General features: G+C 41.4%; 2 protein-coding genes across 4 annotated transcripts in view; both read left to right on the top strand.

Moving 5' to 3' along the window:
• Positions 1-6,039, top strand: part of LOC119027144 (endophilin-A1-like) — a 29,859-nt gene extending 23,820 nt beyond the window's left edge. The window contains exons 9-10 of one of the 3 annotated variants that reach the window (XR_005077310.1): positions 9-606; positions 4,093-6,039. Coding sequence is in view for 1 of the 3 variants with exons in the window: in XM_037112064.1 (XP_036967959.1) it covers positions 9-205 (197 nt within the window). In the remaining 2 variants the exon portion in view is untranslated. Of the gene's footprint in view, positions 1-8 lie in introns of all 3 variants that reach the window. The other 2 variants (XR_005077309.1, XM_037112064.1) reach the window with 2 other exon arrangements.
• Positions 6,040-7,448: 1,409 nt separating this feature from the next.
• On the top strand, positions 7,449-13,433 carry LOC119027517 (acidic leucine-rich nuclear phosphoprotein 32 family member B-like). Its single transcript, XM_037112780.1, has 7 exons — positions 7,449-7,626; positions 10,043-10,192; positions 10,335-10,457; positions 10,719-10,911; positions 11,009-11,106; positions 11,273-11,342; positions 11,778-13,433. The coding sequence occupies exons 1-7, from the start codon at positions 7,573-7,575 to the stop codon at positions 11,852-11,854; spliced, it is 765 nt and encodes a 254-aa protein (XP_036968675.1). The 5' UTR covers positions 7,449-7,572; the 3' UTR covers positions 11,855-13,433.
• Positions 13,434-14,382: the final 949 nt, after the last annotated feature.

Here is a 14,382-nt window from a genome sequence, read left to right as displayed (position 1 = left end):
CCTCACAGCCCCGATGGACCAGCCCTGCTGCCGAGCACTCTACGACTTTGAACCAGAGAACGAAGGCGAGCTGGGCTTCAAGGAGGGCGACGTCATCACCCTGACCAACCAGATCGACGACAACTGGTACGAGGGCATGATCAACGGCCAGTCGGGCTTCTTCCCCATCAACTACGTGGATATCCTGGTGCCGCTCCCTCATTAGGTCCCGCCAGCGACCTGACCCTTCTCCCCTCGACCAATCCAGACACCCTGAAAACAGCCTGTATTTGCGTATAAAAACAACAAACCACGCCCTCCTTCTACTTCTTCTTCTTCTTCTGTGCTTCTGTGCGATTCTGCTTTCACAAAACGGACTGAAGTGACTGTGACAGAGACGCGGTGGACGAGGCGGCAGGACAGCGATTAGAGGAGGTAGATTTTTCTTTTTTAGCATGAGAGATGCAGAAGAGAGGGAGAAGAGAAGGACTGAAGAGACGAGAAGATGACGATCTTTTGCAGCACAGTGCTCACTCAGTAGTGCTCACTCAGTAGTGCTCCGCTCAGCCGGGCAGCGTCGGATACCAATGAGGCTTCGGAGACTTGCGAAGAAGGCACGGTGTATATGTACGTGCATGTCTGTGTCTGTATGTGCGTTTCGACTTGTTCTTACTCTATTATGATCAAGCCAGCACAAATTCCTGCTCGTCAGTTCAACTGCCTGGCAGCTTTTTTGTGAAAACTGTCATCTCGTCTTTCTTGCTGTCTCTCTCTGAAAGTACTTCTGTCTTTTTCTACCTTGACTTGCCTTCCTGTGCTTTTCTTCAGCCTAAGAGCTCTCAGCACTTCCTGTCTTTTCTTTCTTTCTTTGCTCCTTCCCTCCTGGGCTAGCACTGCCTTTCAGCATGGTTCCATACTGATATACAGACCTTTGGACCCACCGTCCAGAGTCCAGAGCTGCAGACGGTCAGCAGACCCTCCTGCTTTTGATTGAGTACATCTCTTGTAACATACTCTGCAGTTCGAAGCTCAGCGGCTGTATGCATGAACCAGCCGAGCCAAAACGTTTGAGTGTAAAGACGCCGGAGTGAACAAGGCAGTATCTGCAATAAGTTTCCAGAACGTAGAAGTGAATGCAGGAGATGTTAACAGGTGATGAGGGTCAGAACACTCATTCATCATTAAACATGTCGACTCAAGAGATGAAATGAAATGAAAACTCTGGGTTACATGTTGTTTCAGCAGCGATATGCTAACACAACCAGCACAGGCCAGTTGTACCGAACAGAACTTCTCACCAGGTCGATGCACAGACAAGTCGTGGGGTTATTACAGCAGGCAAAAGAGGAAAGGATGCTTGTTTTTTCTCTGTATACTATTCTAAGTCACCCATCCACAGTGTTGTGTGTGTGTGTGTGTGTGTACTGTGTGGAGTAGATGCTTGTTGGTTCGTCGTTCTCGTGGCTTTTGCATGCAAGACTACGGTGGTAGCTGTTCTAAAAATTCCTGTTTCTGTTTTTTTTTAAACATGAATGATGCCCAGTGTGTCCTGAAGGCAACAGAACCATCCTTCATTAAGACGTCACGTTAGAACCCACGGAGATTCGAAACATTCCAGAACCTTCAAAGCATTCTCGACGGTCTTTACAGCGTGTTATTATGGATCCCAACGCTTTTTACTCCTTCTCTGATTGGCTACTCGGCCTCTGACATGTACCCTGATATTGTAATTCCAACCCTAAACAACCCAACCAGTGATGACCGTGAGACAGATTCCTGGCAACAAGAGCACCGGGATCCATAATAACCCCTCTGTTCCCACTTTCCCACCAAACTTGCTCTGGTTCTCGAGCCGGTTCTGATGTTTGGGACCTTGTTGCCATCCGAGTCTGGAGTGGAACTGTAGTAATCAAGGACGCATCATCGACGGAGGGCGGCCTGTCTGTAGATTATCATGTACAAAGTTCCCACTTCAGAATCCCAGACAACCTTTCTACTGTTGGTCGCAGCTGGAAACCAACTTCTCAGACTTGTAAATAATTTATTTATGAGTGTAACAGAAGATTTAAAATTACCTGTGTGAACTGGAACCGGTTCCAAGTTGGTGAACGAAGAGGCACCATATCCTCGTTGGTTAAATGTTCCAGAACATTTGTAAATCTTGTCTTGATCAAGTTCTCAATTTAAGATTTGGGAACCTTGACATCACAGAATAATCTAGAAACATTCTGGACTGTGTGAGAAAGTTTCCGGTCCGTTTATAAGGTGCAAACTCATTTATTCAGCCGTTGTCAGAACATTCTAGAAGCCTCAAATTCCTCTTAGGTTAGCGAACTTCAGTATTGGTGGTAACTTTAAGCCGTGGTCGTTCCCTGGAGCATCACCACATGTGATATGATGTGGGACTTGTTCAGTGGCTACAACTGTTACTGCACCAACGTGCTACCTGCCTCTGTGTGCGTATGTATCAGCAGTGTTTGTACGGCAGTATTAATAAATCTACTCAAACAAAGGTTCATGTTATTTAGTGTTGAATGCTCTTTAATAATTCAGCTCTTTATCGATGACGTTAGATTAAACAAATCAAACTGTCAAGGACAATGGAAAACATCAGTTCAGGTGAAAACATTTATAAAAACCAAAGTTCGAGTGTTTTGACGTAAATAGCAGCAAAATATTTTTTAACTAAATAGTTTTACTGGCTTCTGTCTCGCAGCTTTAGCACGTGTTGATTGTTGCTAACTAGAAAACAAGCTGACGGAGAGATTCAGATACAATCCAAATCGAGGCTAACAGAGATGGAAATGTTGGAGCAGTGTTAGGGGATTTGTTCTAATGTATTTATTCTGTTTTTATCATTTGTTTCTGTTTAAATGAGACGTTAAACGTGAAGAATTTACTATTTGATTCATGACTTGTTGAGAAGGACATTCAGAATGGTGCTGGGTTTATATCAACTCCATTGTACATAACAAAACAGAATATTTTCCGGTTCTGGTTCTGGTGCAAACAGGAGGCTAAAACCAGTTAGCTCAATGGGTTTATTGCTCTCAGCCACCATGCTAACATTTTTAAATATTATAACTGAGATTAAACTGTTTTAAAACATTTTTTTTTCTATCCAGGCATTATTTCAAACAAGCAGCAGGAATCTGTGCTAGCATGGCTAATGCTAATGCACCAGATGTTGCTAACCAGCTAGCCTCTCGCTTCACATGCCTGTGCAGGCGTTTCTCTGTGATGCGGTGTTGTGCAGAATACCTAAACGTTGGAAGATGTACAGATGCTTCACTTTTGTATCCTGAATTATTCTGATCACTTGTGTTCCGTTACGGACGGCGCTGTGATGATGTCACAGTGTCGGGACGCTTCTGTAGCCGTTAAGCTAAGTCGAAAAAGTGAGACATTGTTGATGATATATCGTGCTGGTTCTTGACATGTTAGTTGACAGTAATAATAATTTACCAGGTAAAACAATATTACCAAGGGGAGACACTAGAGGTGAAAACACCATTTTTTTCAGGCAGAGTGGAGATTTTAGGCTGTTTTGCTTCTAACCGTGTCTTATTTTAGATCAGATCAAACCTTCCAGTTTTATTCCTGTCTATAATCAGAGGAGGAGTTGTTCATATATCCTCCATAGCCTGATTTATAGAACATTACAATATTAAAAATCCATCAGCAAAATGAAGCAAGAAGTGTTGAACCTGATTTAATATATCCAAGCTCACCTGTAGTGTCCCCTCTTAAATATTTGGTTGAGGGACGTGAAAGTTGAAGGTTTTTCTGGTGTTTTGGACACAAAGAGAAAAAAAAAAAAAAGTGCATTTTTAACCAGATTTTCAATATAATCAAGACAATAAACACTGAAAAGGCAATAAATGATGATCTAACAATAAAATGAGGAAGAGATGGCTCTGAAGGAAAACTGCAGTCAAATCTATCTATCTATCTATCTATCTATCTATCTATCTATCTATCTATCTATCTATCTATCTATCTGCTTTAGATCTTATAGACATCTCTTCCATTGCCAAAGCACACGTGACAACAACAATACAATCACAAACAGTCAAACTTGTTAATATTCACGCACCTGTTTGTGTGTTTCAGGTGGTTGTTAAAGACGAGGGTTCGGAGCACACCTGTGTTTGCTGTTTTATTTTTGTTCTGTTTTTTTATATTTCTTTGATTTTCTTTGTTCTGTCTCTTTGTGATCTGAGTCTGACACCTGTGGAAAAAGTCTGTGAGCTGCATGAAACTGAACCGCTTCACGTCTGCTGTTTGAGATGGCTTCAAAAACTAAAACAAAAAAAGGGGGGGAGATATTCGTCCTGTTGGCTTTTTCTCGCGCTGCATCGAGCCTCATTTTCTAATGTTCCGTTTCTGTGTTATTGTTTTTTTCTTATTTATGTTTTATGTTTTGGTTTAGCTATATTTGTATAGCTCTCCTCTTTAAATTACAAAGTGCTTTAAGACTGTTTTGAATCTTCTTGAATATGTTTTTATTTATTTGGATCTTTGTTTCTCTTCTTCTTTTTTGTGTGTGTGTGTTTTCCTTTCTGCTGATTTGCCCTCTATGGCGAGATGTATTCTAACCTCAATGAGGGACTTGTACAGTGTTATGCTCCATTTTTCCCGTTTCACCCCCGTGAGAGGCAGACCTCGGCCATGTTACCCGCCAGAGCTTCACTTCAACTGGGATTGTCTTACACTGCAGCTCGCAGAGCAGAAATACTCTCATTGGTTTGTCTTGAGAAGAGTGACTTTATATTCAGGAGCCGCTGAACGTTGACTTGTTTTTAATATAATAGAAAAACTGAAAACTCCATATTATATATTCAAAAATAGAATCACACTGAAGATGATCACTTGGTTCTGGAGTTGGCCACATGATTAACCCAGTAATCACACCATAAAACACCAAATGACCAATTCTGCGCTGTTTTCATCGACGACATCATCGATACTTCTCTCGTAACTCTACGATAAATATGAATCTAGCCAGCGCTCCAGACTAAAAGCTCATACTGGTTGCACTGGTGAGCCAAACTAGTTCATTTAGATGCACCAGCACATAATTTAATTAATAATTTACATTTCAGTTTAATTTCTGAACACATTATGTAATTATGTAAATAATTGTCCACATACATGTTTTTCTTCATTTAAGTCTTACGGATTAGGAAATTGCCAAAACTCGATTATTTAAATAATCAGTGCAACCTATGAAAATGTTTAGCTGGACTTTTTTGGGACCAAATAAGTTACAAGTTGCACCCTGGAGCCACACTAGTGCTAGCAGCTAGTTAGCTTAGCACAGCATAAAGAGTGAAAATGGGGAAACTGCTAGCTTAATTTAAAAAATAAGCAACTCTCACACTAAAGCTTTTTGGGTTAATGTTTACATTATGGGACCTTTACCGTGTAATTTGTACAAAACCAATTAATTATTTTAGTTACTTTCCACGAAAAAAGACAGTGATTATTTTAGGCCCCGCCCACCGATGTTTACGTGAACCAGTCAGATTGATTCTGCTCTTGGGGTTGCTGCAGCTTTAAAGAAACGAGCTACATATTTTCAGGATGTTATTAGCGTGGCCTTGGTCTGACCTATGGCTGTGTTACATTAAATGCCTTGTGGCTGTATAAATTAAGCCCCTATGCCTACAGAACCTGGTGTCTTCTGGTGAGCTACGTGTGTGTATGCGAGTACATACACACCTTGTTGATATTTATTTATGTATTGTACGTATTCATTTGATTATTTATTTATTTATTTATTCCTGCGTCCTATTTATTGGTTCGGCACCTGTGGCGTATTTGACGATTGTCAATACATTGGTGTATGATGTGGAGGATGGGTGGGGGTGTATGAAGGTATGGGGTGGGGGGTTTTGGGCGTGGTCAGTGGAAAAACCTAGCTGTGATACTAACTCTAACTGTTGCGCTCCTCGTATTGGATGATGATATAATCTAAGACCACTGTATGTATAACTGCTTGTCGTGAAGATGAACTACAATGTAATGACAATAAAGAATTAACACTATGACGACACACTGCAGACGACGAGACTCCAATCTGTTGTTCATAGATAGATAAAAAAAAAAAAAAAACAGCATACCAGCAATCAGTCAGTCACTTTTAAAATGGTCAATAATGTTTGTTTTTAATGAGAATTGCGGCTTGATTTCTTAAGGTTGCTTATTTTATTACTAGCTTGTGATACAAGCTAATAAATGTTGGTTATAGTTCATATTCTCTAAATGAATTAAGTACTGAAGCACATTTAGGTAGCAACAATTTGAGGGACAGAACTGCTACTTTATTTTAGTATTTCAATTGTATGCTAGGCTATAGACCATAAGGCTAATTTGAGTTGTAATTAAAATTAGCCTTGACCTACAACATCATGGTAATGCTACCATATTAACACATTAATAATAAGATCCAGCTATCTAATTATTGAATTGTAACACTGACTGTAGCTCCACTGTATTGAGTTTTACTCTGATTCTGTACATTTACTCAAGTGGAGTTTTAAATGCAGTAGCCTTTATTAACTTGAGTATCTTCATACTGTGGTGTTGCTTCTGTTACTTAACTAAATGATTTAAATACTCCTTCCACCAACTGCTGTAGTAATCGTATAAAGCATGACAGTTATTGAACGCAGCCATCAACTGTTTTTTTAGTGTAATGAGCCAAAATGGCCGCCGATGGCGCCGTGGAGACATGTTTCCCTCCTTGCTGCCGTTTCCCTCCTTTTACTCACCAACTCCTGATGCTTTCATGTGCGCCTCGGAATCTATAAACTCCCGTTTGTTCGCACCGAAACGACGTGTTTTTTTAATCAGGCGTTGAATTAGAAGAACCCAGTGACTCATGATTTTATCTTTACCGTTTTCTGATAATTACTTGTAAAACCAAGCATGCCGAAAGAGTGAAGAGGAGGAGTTTATATACGGTTACAACAACAAAAATAACATCCATTACAGTTAAACAAACAGGATTTGGCCCAGCTTCAGAGCATGGCTGACAGCTTTAACTCATTTTGCATTTAATGAAACAGAATTCATTTGACAGTCCCTCTCGGGTTTACTCATGTGCTGGGTCGCCAATGTGCGCTGTGAAAGCACAAATTCCGATACTTTCCGGGGCATTTAAAGGCTACGTACGGCTTGACCCACTTTTCACACACGACACTGGAACGTCTCACCCGCGTCAAGCTCGACAGGAAGAGAGAGGGGACGACCGGAAGTACAATAGACACCCTTCACAATTCATGTATAAAGTATAATCTCGTAATACATGACAAAAACCTCTTTGGCCGGTATTGAAAGATTAATCTCAACTAAAAACTATTGTTGTTCGTCTGCGGAGTAAAACTGCGCCTGCTCATACGTATTTATTCCCGTGGCGCTTCCGGTGTGATCGTGTGAACTTTACTTTGCAGGTCGTACCCGGAAGTCTTATGTCGTCACTATAGCTAGCTTCACACTGGTTCCGCGTGTTGATACTGAAGAGAGGATCGAGGAGAAACAAGTTTTTCGCATCGCAGAGACTCAAACTCAGGCCAAAATCACGGGAAAATGGACATGAAGAAGAGGGTCAACTTAGAGCTGAGGCACCGGTCGCCGACAGAAGTGAGTAACCCGGGTTGTTGTCTTGTTTATGCGGTGTAAACTTGACCGGCCGGAGGAAGGAGGGGTGGCGACTGGCGAGCACATGGCAGAGTGTCTGCAGCTCCCGAAAAAGTGCAAAAATGTCTATTTACTATCCAACGCTACGCCTGAAGACGAGTAAAAGTCTGGGAAACTGTTTAATAAGGGGCATTTTTATATATTTAATTCACTACCAGGGGTCAGTAGTTTGATCGGAGGTAAACAGCCCAGTTGCGCAGCTGTTTACCGCCTTGTTTTCTGCTTCATGTCCACATTTATCTCTCTTATTTAGCTCGAAACTGTCCTGCACATTGTTAATGATCAGTTATAAACGATGCCCGTGCAGCAGGACGTGCATTAACCCGCTGCGAGTGCGCTGAAATAAACATCCGTGTCCGCCGGGGCCTGGCTAATATCTGGAACACGCGTTAATTCGAAGTTATAATACGGTTTATAACGGCGCTGCACGAGCCGGTTTCGATTTAAACACACCGGAGACTTTAAATTTATTCTGTCGACGGACTTTAGCGCTCCGTGTTGTGAGATAATCGCAAAATAAGTGACCGACTTAAACGTTATTGGCAGTAAAATGACTCATCACGTTATCGCTTTTTTATCGCGTTTTACTCGTGTAAAGCAGGAAATGCGTCATTGTTTTCCAAAATGTACAAACTGTCCCGCTTCTAAAATATTTGTAGTTTACACGCTGGATTTTAGCTGCAAACTCGTCTTAAGCCAGTTTGTCAATATTGTGTTTTTAGATATATTAATTAAAAACAGGCGTTAATATTAACGCTCCTCCAGAGATTAGTCGGAGCCCGTGTCCATAAGGTGCTAAGGGCGCGTAGCTAGTGGCGTGCTAGCGCTAGCTAGCTAAAGCGGCTACTTCGTTTGCTGCTTCTTCTGCTGAATTCTCCTCCATTAACGTTAAAAACACCATACAGCCCGTGTCTTTCTCCGCCGGGCTCACTCACGGGTTCACAGGCCGGGATTAGAAGTAGGAGACGGGTGGAGGTGGAGGTGCAGTTAGCATGGAGCTAGCAGAAGAGCTAACCTAGCAGCGTCACATGTGTGTGGAGTTTATAAACAGAGTCCCAGGATCCGTTCCATTATGAAGCCCACGAGAGTCCTCTTCACCAAGACCGCAGCTTGTGGCTCTTCCTAGCGGTGGATGTTGATGTTTTTATGACTTTTAGACCAGATGATTAATATTAAAGAGGCTGCAGCTACTTTAAATATTTTAATTAGCTGTAAACATATGATAAACTCGCAGCTTCACAATCTCAAGGTGTAGGAAAATGAATTGGTTCCAGCCTCTCAGGTGTTGATATTTGCTGGATGTGCAGATAAATCTAATATCAATTTATGAACCAAGCACTTAACTTGATAAATTAATGAAAAAAACGGACTTATTAGAGCTGAATAATGTTTCAAATACTGTTTTTTTTGTTTGTTTTTATATGTATTGATTAGAACTGTTGTGATTAATTGACTATCAAATCAGTCGGGCCACTATTTTAATAATTGATTCAACAGCTTTTGTATTATTTTTGTTTATTATAGTTTTTTTAAAGAAAAAATCTTCAAACAAGACATTTGAGGATTAAACACTGATCAGCATTTTTCACCTGTTTTTCTTTTATAGACCAAAAAACAAATCGATCAATTTATTTAGATAATCAACAATGAAAGGTTAGTTTTAGCCTCAGAATTGATACCAGAGTGAGGAAAAACTCTGTTTTCATTTGACAAATGAATCCAAAAACTAACATTTTATATTTCCTTGAATAACTGTTCACAAATGTTCATTAAACTGGTAAAAGAACAAGTGAACAGTTTGATCTACAGCTACAAGGATCAGTTTGACTACAAAAATATATAGTGTGTATATATACAGAAGGAAAAATAATTTCCATCATCTTTGGTAAATTGATTAAATTAAAGATATTAAACATTTTCAGGTTCCAGTGTCTCACATGTGACGATTTTATACTTTAATTTCTGACCGTGAATAAAGAGTCTTTGAAATGAATGAAAATTAATTGTGAAAATTATCGGCAGATTAATCAACAAAGATGCTTGTTAGTTCGATCACTACCGGAACAGTTCTGCTCCTGATATGTTCTGCTGAGTGTTTGAAAGGGAAACACGGTGGTTTCTGCACGGCTGCCTGTGGTTTTCACTTCATTTGTAATATTCAAATTGTCCTGCACAGTAATTAGCAGAGCTCATGGGGTAAAGTGACTATAAGGATTAGTCACGCAACGCCACGATCGTCAAATCAGGAAGCGAAAGTACTTGAGAATCAGATCTGCAGTGAGCCGAGAGTTTGACTGTGTGTGACAGATTGCATCGATATAAAAACACTCATTTGAAACCCTTCCTGACCCGCCCTCAGGTCCAGGAGCTGGTTCTGGATAACTGTCGCACTGGCGAAGGGAAGATTGAAGGAATCACAGAAGAGTTCTCGAACCTGGAGCTGCTCAGCCTCATCAACGTCGGCCTGACCAGCGTAGCAGACATCCCCAAACTGGACAAACTCAAAAAGGTAAAAGAAGCAAACGCACACAGATGGTTTCAGTTTTTAAACATAATCTTAAAATCTTATGTGCTGGAATAATAGATTAAAACTGTGATTTATTTTGTGGTTCCTGTGGGTTTAAAAACGTTCCCTTTGTTCTTCTGTGCAGTTGGAGTTGAGTGACAACAGGATATCAGGCGGTCTGGAGGTTCTGGCTGAGCGGCTGGTGAACCTGACGCACCTGAACCTCAGCGGGAACAAGTTCAAAGACATCAGCACCCTGGAGCCCCTGGTGGGTTTCCACTCTCACCCAGGACCTCACATAGTTAAAACGACCGGACCGTGGTTGTGTGTTTTGTTGGGATGAGTCTTTTTTTTAAGTTCCTGTCTCTTTAAGGCCCAGAGTCTGCTCTGATTGGTCAGCACACACACGCCTGAGCCAGCAAATTGTTAATTAACATATTTTCCACTTTTTTGGGGGGATTATTCTGTTTGAATCTAAACAAAAGTTGTTTCTGAACTCGATTGTGATCACGTCTGTTTGCTCCTCCAGAAAAAGCTGCCCCAGCTGAAGAGTCTCGACCTGTTTAACTGCGAGGTGACCAACCTGGCCGACTACAGAGAATCCATCTTCAAGCTCCTCCCCCAGCTCACCTACCTGGACGGCTACGACATCGATGACTGCGAGGCGTCCGACTCCGACGGAGAAGGAGACGGAATCGAGGATGAGGACGAAGAAGGAGAAGGTGAGCGTTGCTTTCACTCTCGATGAACCGGAGATGATCGTCACAGTCGGATCCCTCAGCTGCCTGTTACTGATCATTTATGTTTCTTTTATTCCAGAGGGAGAGTCGGAGGACTTCGAGGAGGAGGAAGAGGAGGATGAGGAGGACGTAGTGGCCGAAGAGGACGACGATGAAGACGACAGCGCTGATGATGAAGTGAGTGAGGTGTTTGTTCAAAGTGTTTCAGCAAAGTCAGTTAATTTCTTTGTTTTCTTGCTTGTGTTCTTATACTCAGACTGAAACACACAGTCGTCCTGCAGCTCTCTGCTTCATGGTGATTCTGTAAGTGTTGAGATGACATACTTGACTTTTTTCTGTTCAGGACGGAGAGGTGAACGGAGACGTGGACAGTGAGGAAGATGACGATGATGATGACGATGAGGAGGATGATGGTCAGTAACAATGTGGCTCCTTTACCTCCACACAGTCCTCTTCATCAGCTTTTATTTTACTTTTCCTACACGAGCTCACAGACTCATCATCTTTGATTTTCAGTGCCAAAAATCTTGAGTTTTTCCACGTCAGACATTGTATTTTAAAATATTTCCTCATCTAATGACCTGAAAGCGATGAAATAAGTATATACAATGTTACGTCACGTTTATGATAACATACCACAGTTATTTAAGTTAAATAGATTTATTGTCAGAAATTAGTTTGATTTTATCTTTTCAGTTTTCTAAAATTTTTTTGATCAAATGCTTGCAGTTGTAACAGCATAATTTTCATAGTAAATATCTGATTTAATGTTCACCATGTTTTTATCAACGGTTGAAACCCAGTTCACTCTGATCTGATGGTTGTTGTTGCTTCCATCTCTTCAACAGATGAGGATTCGTCTCCGGCCAAAGGAGAGAAGAGGAAGAGGGACCCCGATGATGAGGATGATGAAGATGATGATTGAGGACCCATGAAGACCCCACAAACCCCTCCCCTCTCCCCGACCTCCCCCCCCTCCCCCACCAACGCTCGTCCTCCTCCTCCAACTCCTCCCCTCACCCGGTCGACTCCTGGGCTGCGTTCCATCTCTAAAAACAGGTCACCTCTTGTTGGACCCTCGTCAGTTTCTCTCCTGCAGACCGAAACAACCGCCGGCATCTTCCGTTAATTAATACAATTCATAATAAATCCCGGGTTGCCACAGATGAACAAACATTTTTGATCGCACAAGTTTCCTCTAAAAGTGTCCTAGAAGAAGTTCCTGTTGACATGATTAGAACTTTCTGGCATCTTTAAATTCACAAAACTGATTATCATCTTGTTTTGTCAGTAAAACAGCTTCAGTCGTCTGTCCAACCAGAGGGTCATTGAGCAGCATGAAGTGTGACGTGACCAGAAGAAACACGCACATACGTTGATTTCTGTTATTGGTTTTTGATGTTAATTCTGTCAGAGAGGATGTAGGAAATTGGACTTTGGTGATTGTCTCTTCCGTTCTAAAACAAACAAAAAAAAATCAGAGTTTGCAAACCAGAGTTAAAAACATGTTATTTTTCTGCGTACTTGGCATGTTAATCATGTCAGCAGGTACAACAGGACACTGACAGGGAGATTTATCACATCAACTGAATTTATTGTGTCTCAGGAAATAAAATCTAGGAATTTCGTGACAATTTCCGCTCCAGTTTCCTACTCCGTTGACGAGACGTAAACGAAGCCGAAGCTTTAAAACGAAACATTCCTGAGACGAAGTTTAAGACACTTGACGTCACAATCGAGTTATTTTGTGATCAAAACATGATAAGCTTGAGTTTTCTGTATTTCTCTAATTTTTCTTAGATCACAAAATATCTTGATTACATCACTTAAACTTTCCCAATCAATATCTATGTAATATTTCAACTGATTTACAATGTCAGAATTTTTATGAGTTACCGTGGAAAACTTACTTCGTGCACACGCTTGAATTTTGCGGCCAAATCTGCAGAAGGAGACCGAACAAAGGCTCATGGGAGGTAAACCAAACCCTAGATTCCCATCATTCCTGTGTTCCCCTTTAACATCGCCTTCCTCTGGGACTGAATCCGCAGCTGTGATGTCATCACCACGCTCCTGACAGGCACTGTGATGTCATCAACGGATGGTCAAACCAAGTGAACACCCCTCCTGAAAAACCTCCACCCACCTTCCCGTTCCCTCCCCCCCGAGGCCGAGCGCGCTCAGGGCAAACTGTGTTCTCTCTTTTTTGCCAACAGAGCTTTTTAAAAGAAATATTTTTTCAGAGAAATTGTTTTTGTTTAATTTTGTATGGTTGTCTGGGGACACTCGCTCTCTCTCTCTTTCTTTCTCTCTCTCTGCCTCTCGTTTCATTTCTCTTCCTGCTCAGTAGAGAGATCCAGTCGATCCTTCACACTTACACTGACTAGTTGAGGTTTTGTTTTTTCTTTTATTTTGTTTTTTTTTACTTTCTGTAAGTTAAAGGAAAAACAAACAAAAAAAACACACAAAAAGGACTTTGTAAATAAAATCTTAACATTTTGCTCCTGGCGTCTCCTCTCTGGTATTTTGTCTCCACGATGCGCTCGACAGACTTTGAGCTTCTTCAGCGTCAGCAGAGCTGAATGCTGCTCTGACGTCTCTTCTGCAGACATTTGGATGTAAATATGTTAAAAAATAAACTGAAAACTTGACCATGGTAGAGAAAGTCACTGAAGTGGAGCTGGAAAACTGCTGCTTGCTATCAGTGCACACTCCAGTGACAAGAGTAAAGAAATGCAAAATGTCTTTAAGTTGCTTCATATAGTCTTGCTATTACCTCTTTATTCCAGCAGAGGGCAGCAGCTAGCTAAATTTCAACTACAAAGTGCTCAAAAGTGTTAAATGTACTCATGTAATGAACATGAGTGCAAGTTGGAGATGCACCATTGCAACTGTTTTACGCCGCTTTTGTTTTTTATTAACATGGCAACCAGGAAAAAGACAGGAAATATTAGTAGCATGTCAGACCTGTGAAAGGGTCTATTTAAACCAACACTGTTTATCTAAGTCAAACCACTTAATATATGTTTGTTTAACCCAAACAAAACTGGCAGAAACAGGAAATATTAAGTGTACCTGGTCCACATGTACAGGAGAGCAACATCTTCCATGTGGTCCAAGTTAAAGAGCAACAGGTGTTAACGTGGCTTCTTCAGATCTCAATTAGACTGAAATATGTCAGACGTGCTGGAACAAGTCCAGTCCCCAGTCCGCCGCTGGCCTGCATTCACTTTGCTCCACCGCCGACTGGGCCGAAGCACGATTACCTCTTGTACAACCGCACCATGCCGAAGCAAACCTCTTCCAACCAAGCCAGGGCCAAGAAAGGGTACCGGGCTTGGTAATGAGCGGTCACACTACTCACACAAACTTGGCTTCAGGGATTAACATGCTTGGGCGCACAGAATGACGTTCACCTGGCCTCCAAATCCTCCAAAAGGATCTGCCACCAAC

The sequence above is a fragment of the Acanthopagrus latus genome, chromosome 10 (genome assembly GCF_904848185.1).
Source record: "Acanthopagrus latus isolate v.2019 chromosome 10, fAcaLat1.1, whole genome shotgun sequence".
Taxonomy (NCBI): domain Eukaryota; kingdom Metazoa; phylum Chordata; class Actinopteri; order Spariformes; family Sparidae; genus Acanthopagrus; species Acanthopagrus latus.
Note: the sequence above shows the minus strand (reverse complement) of the source record. Positions and strands in the feature narration are given on the sequence as shown.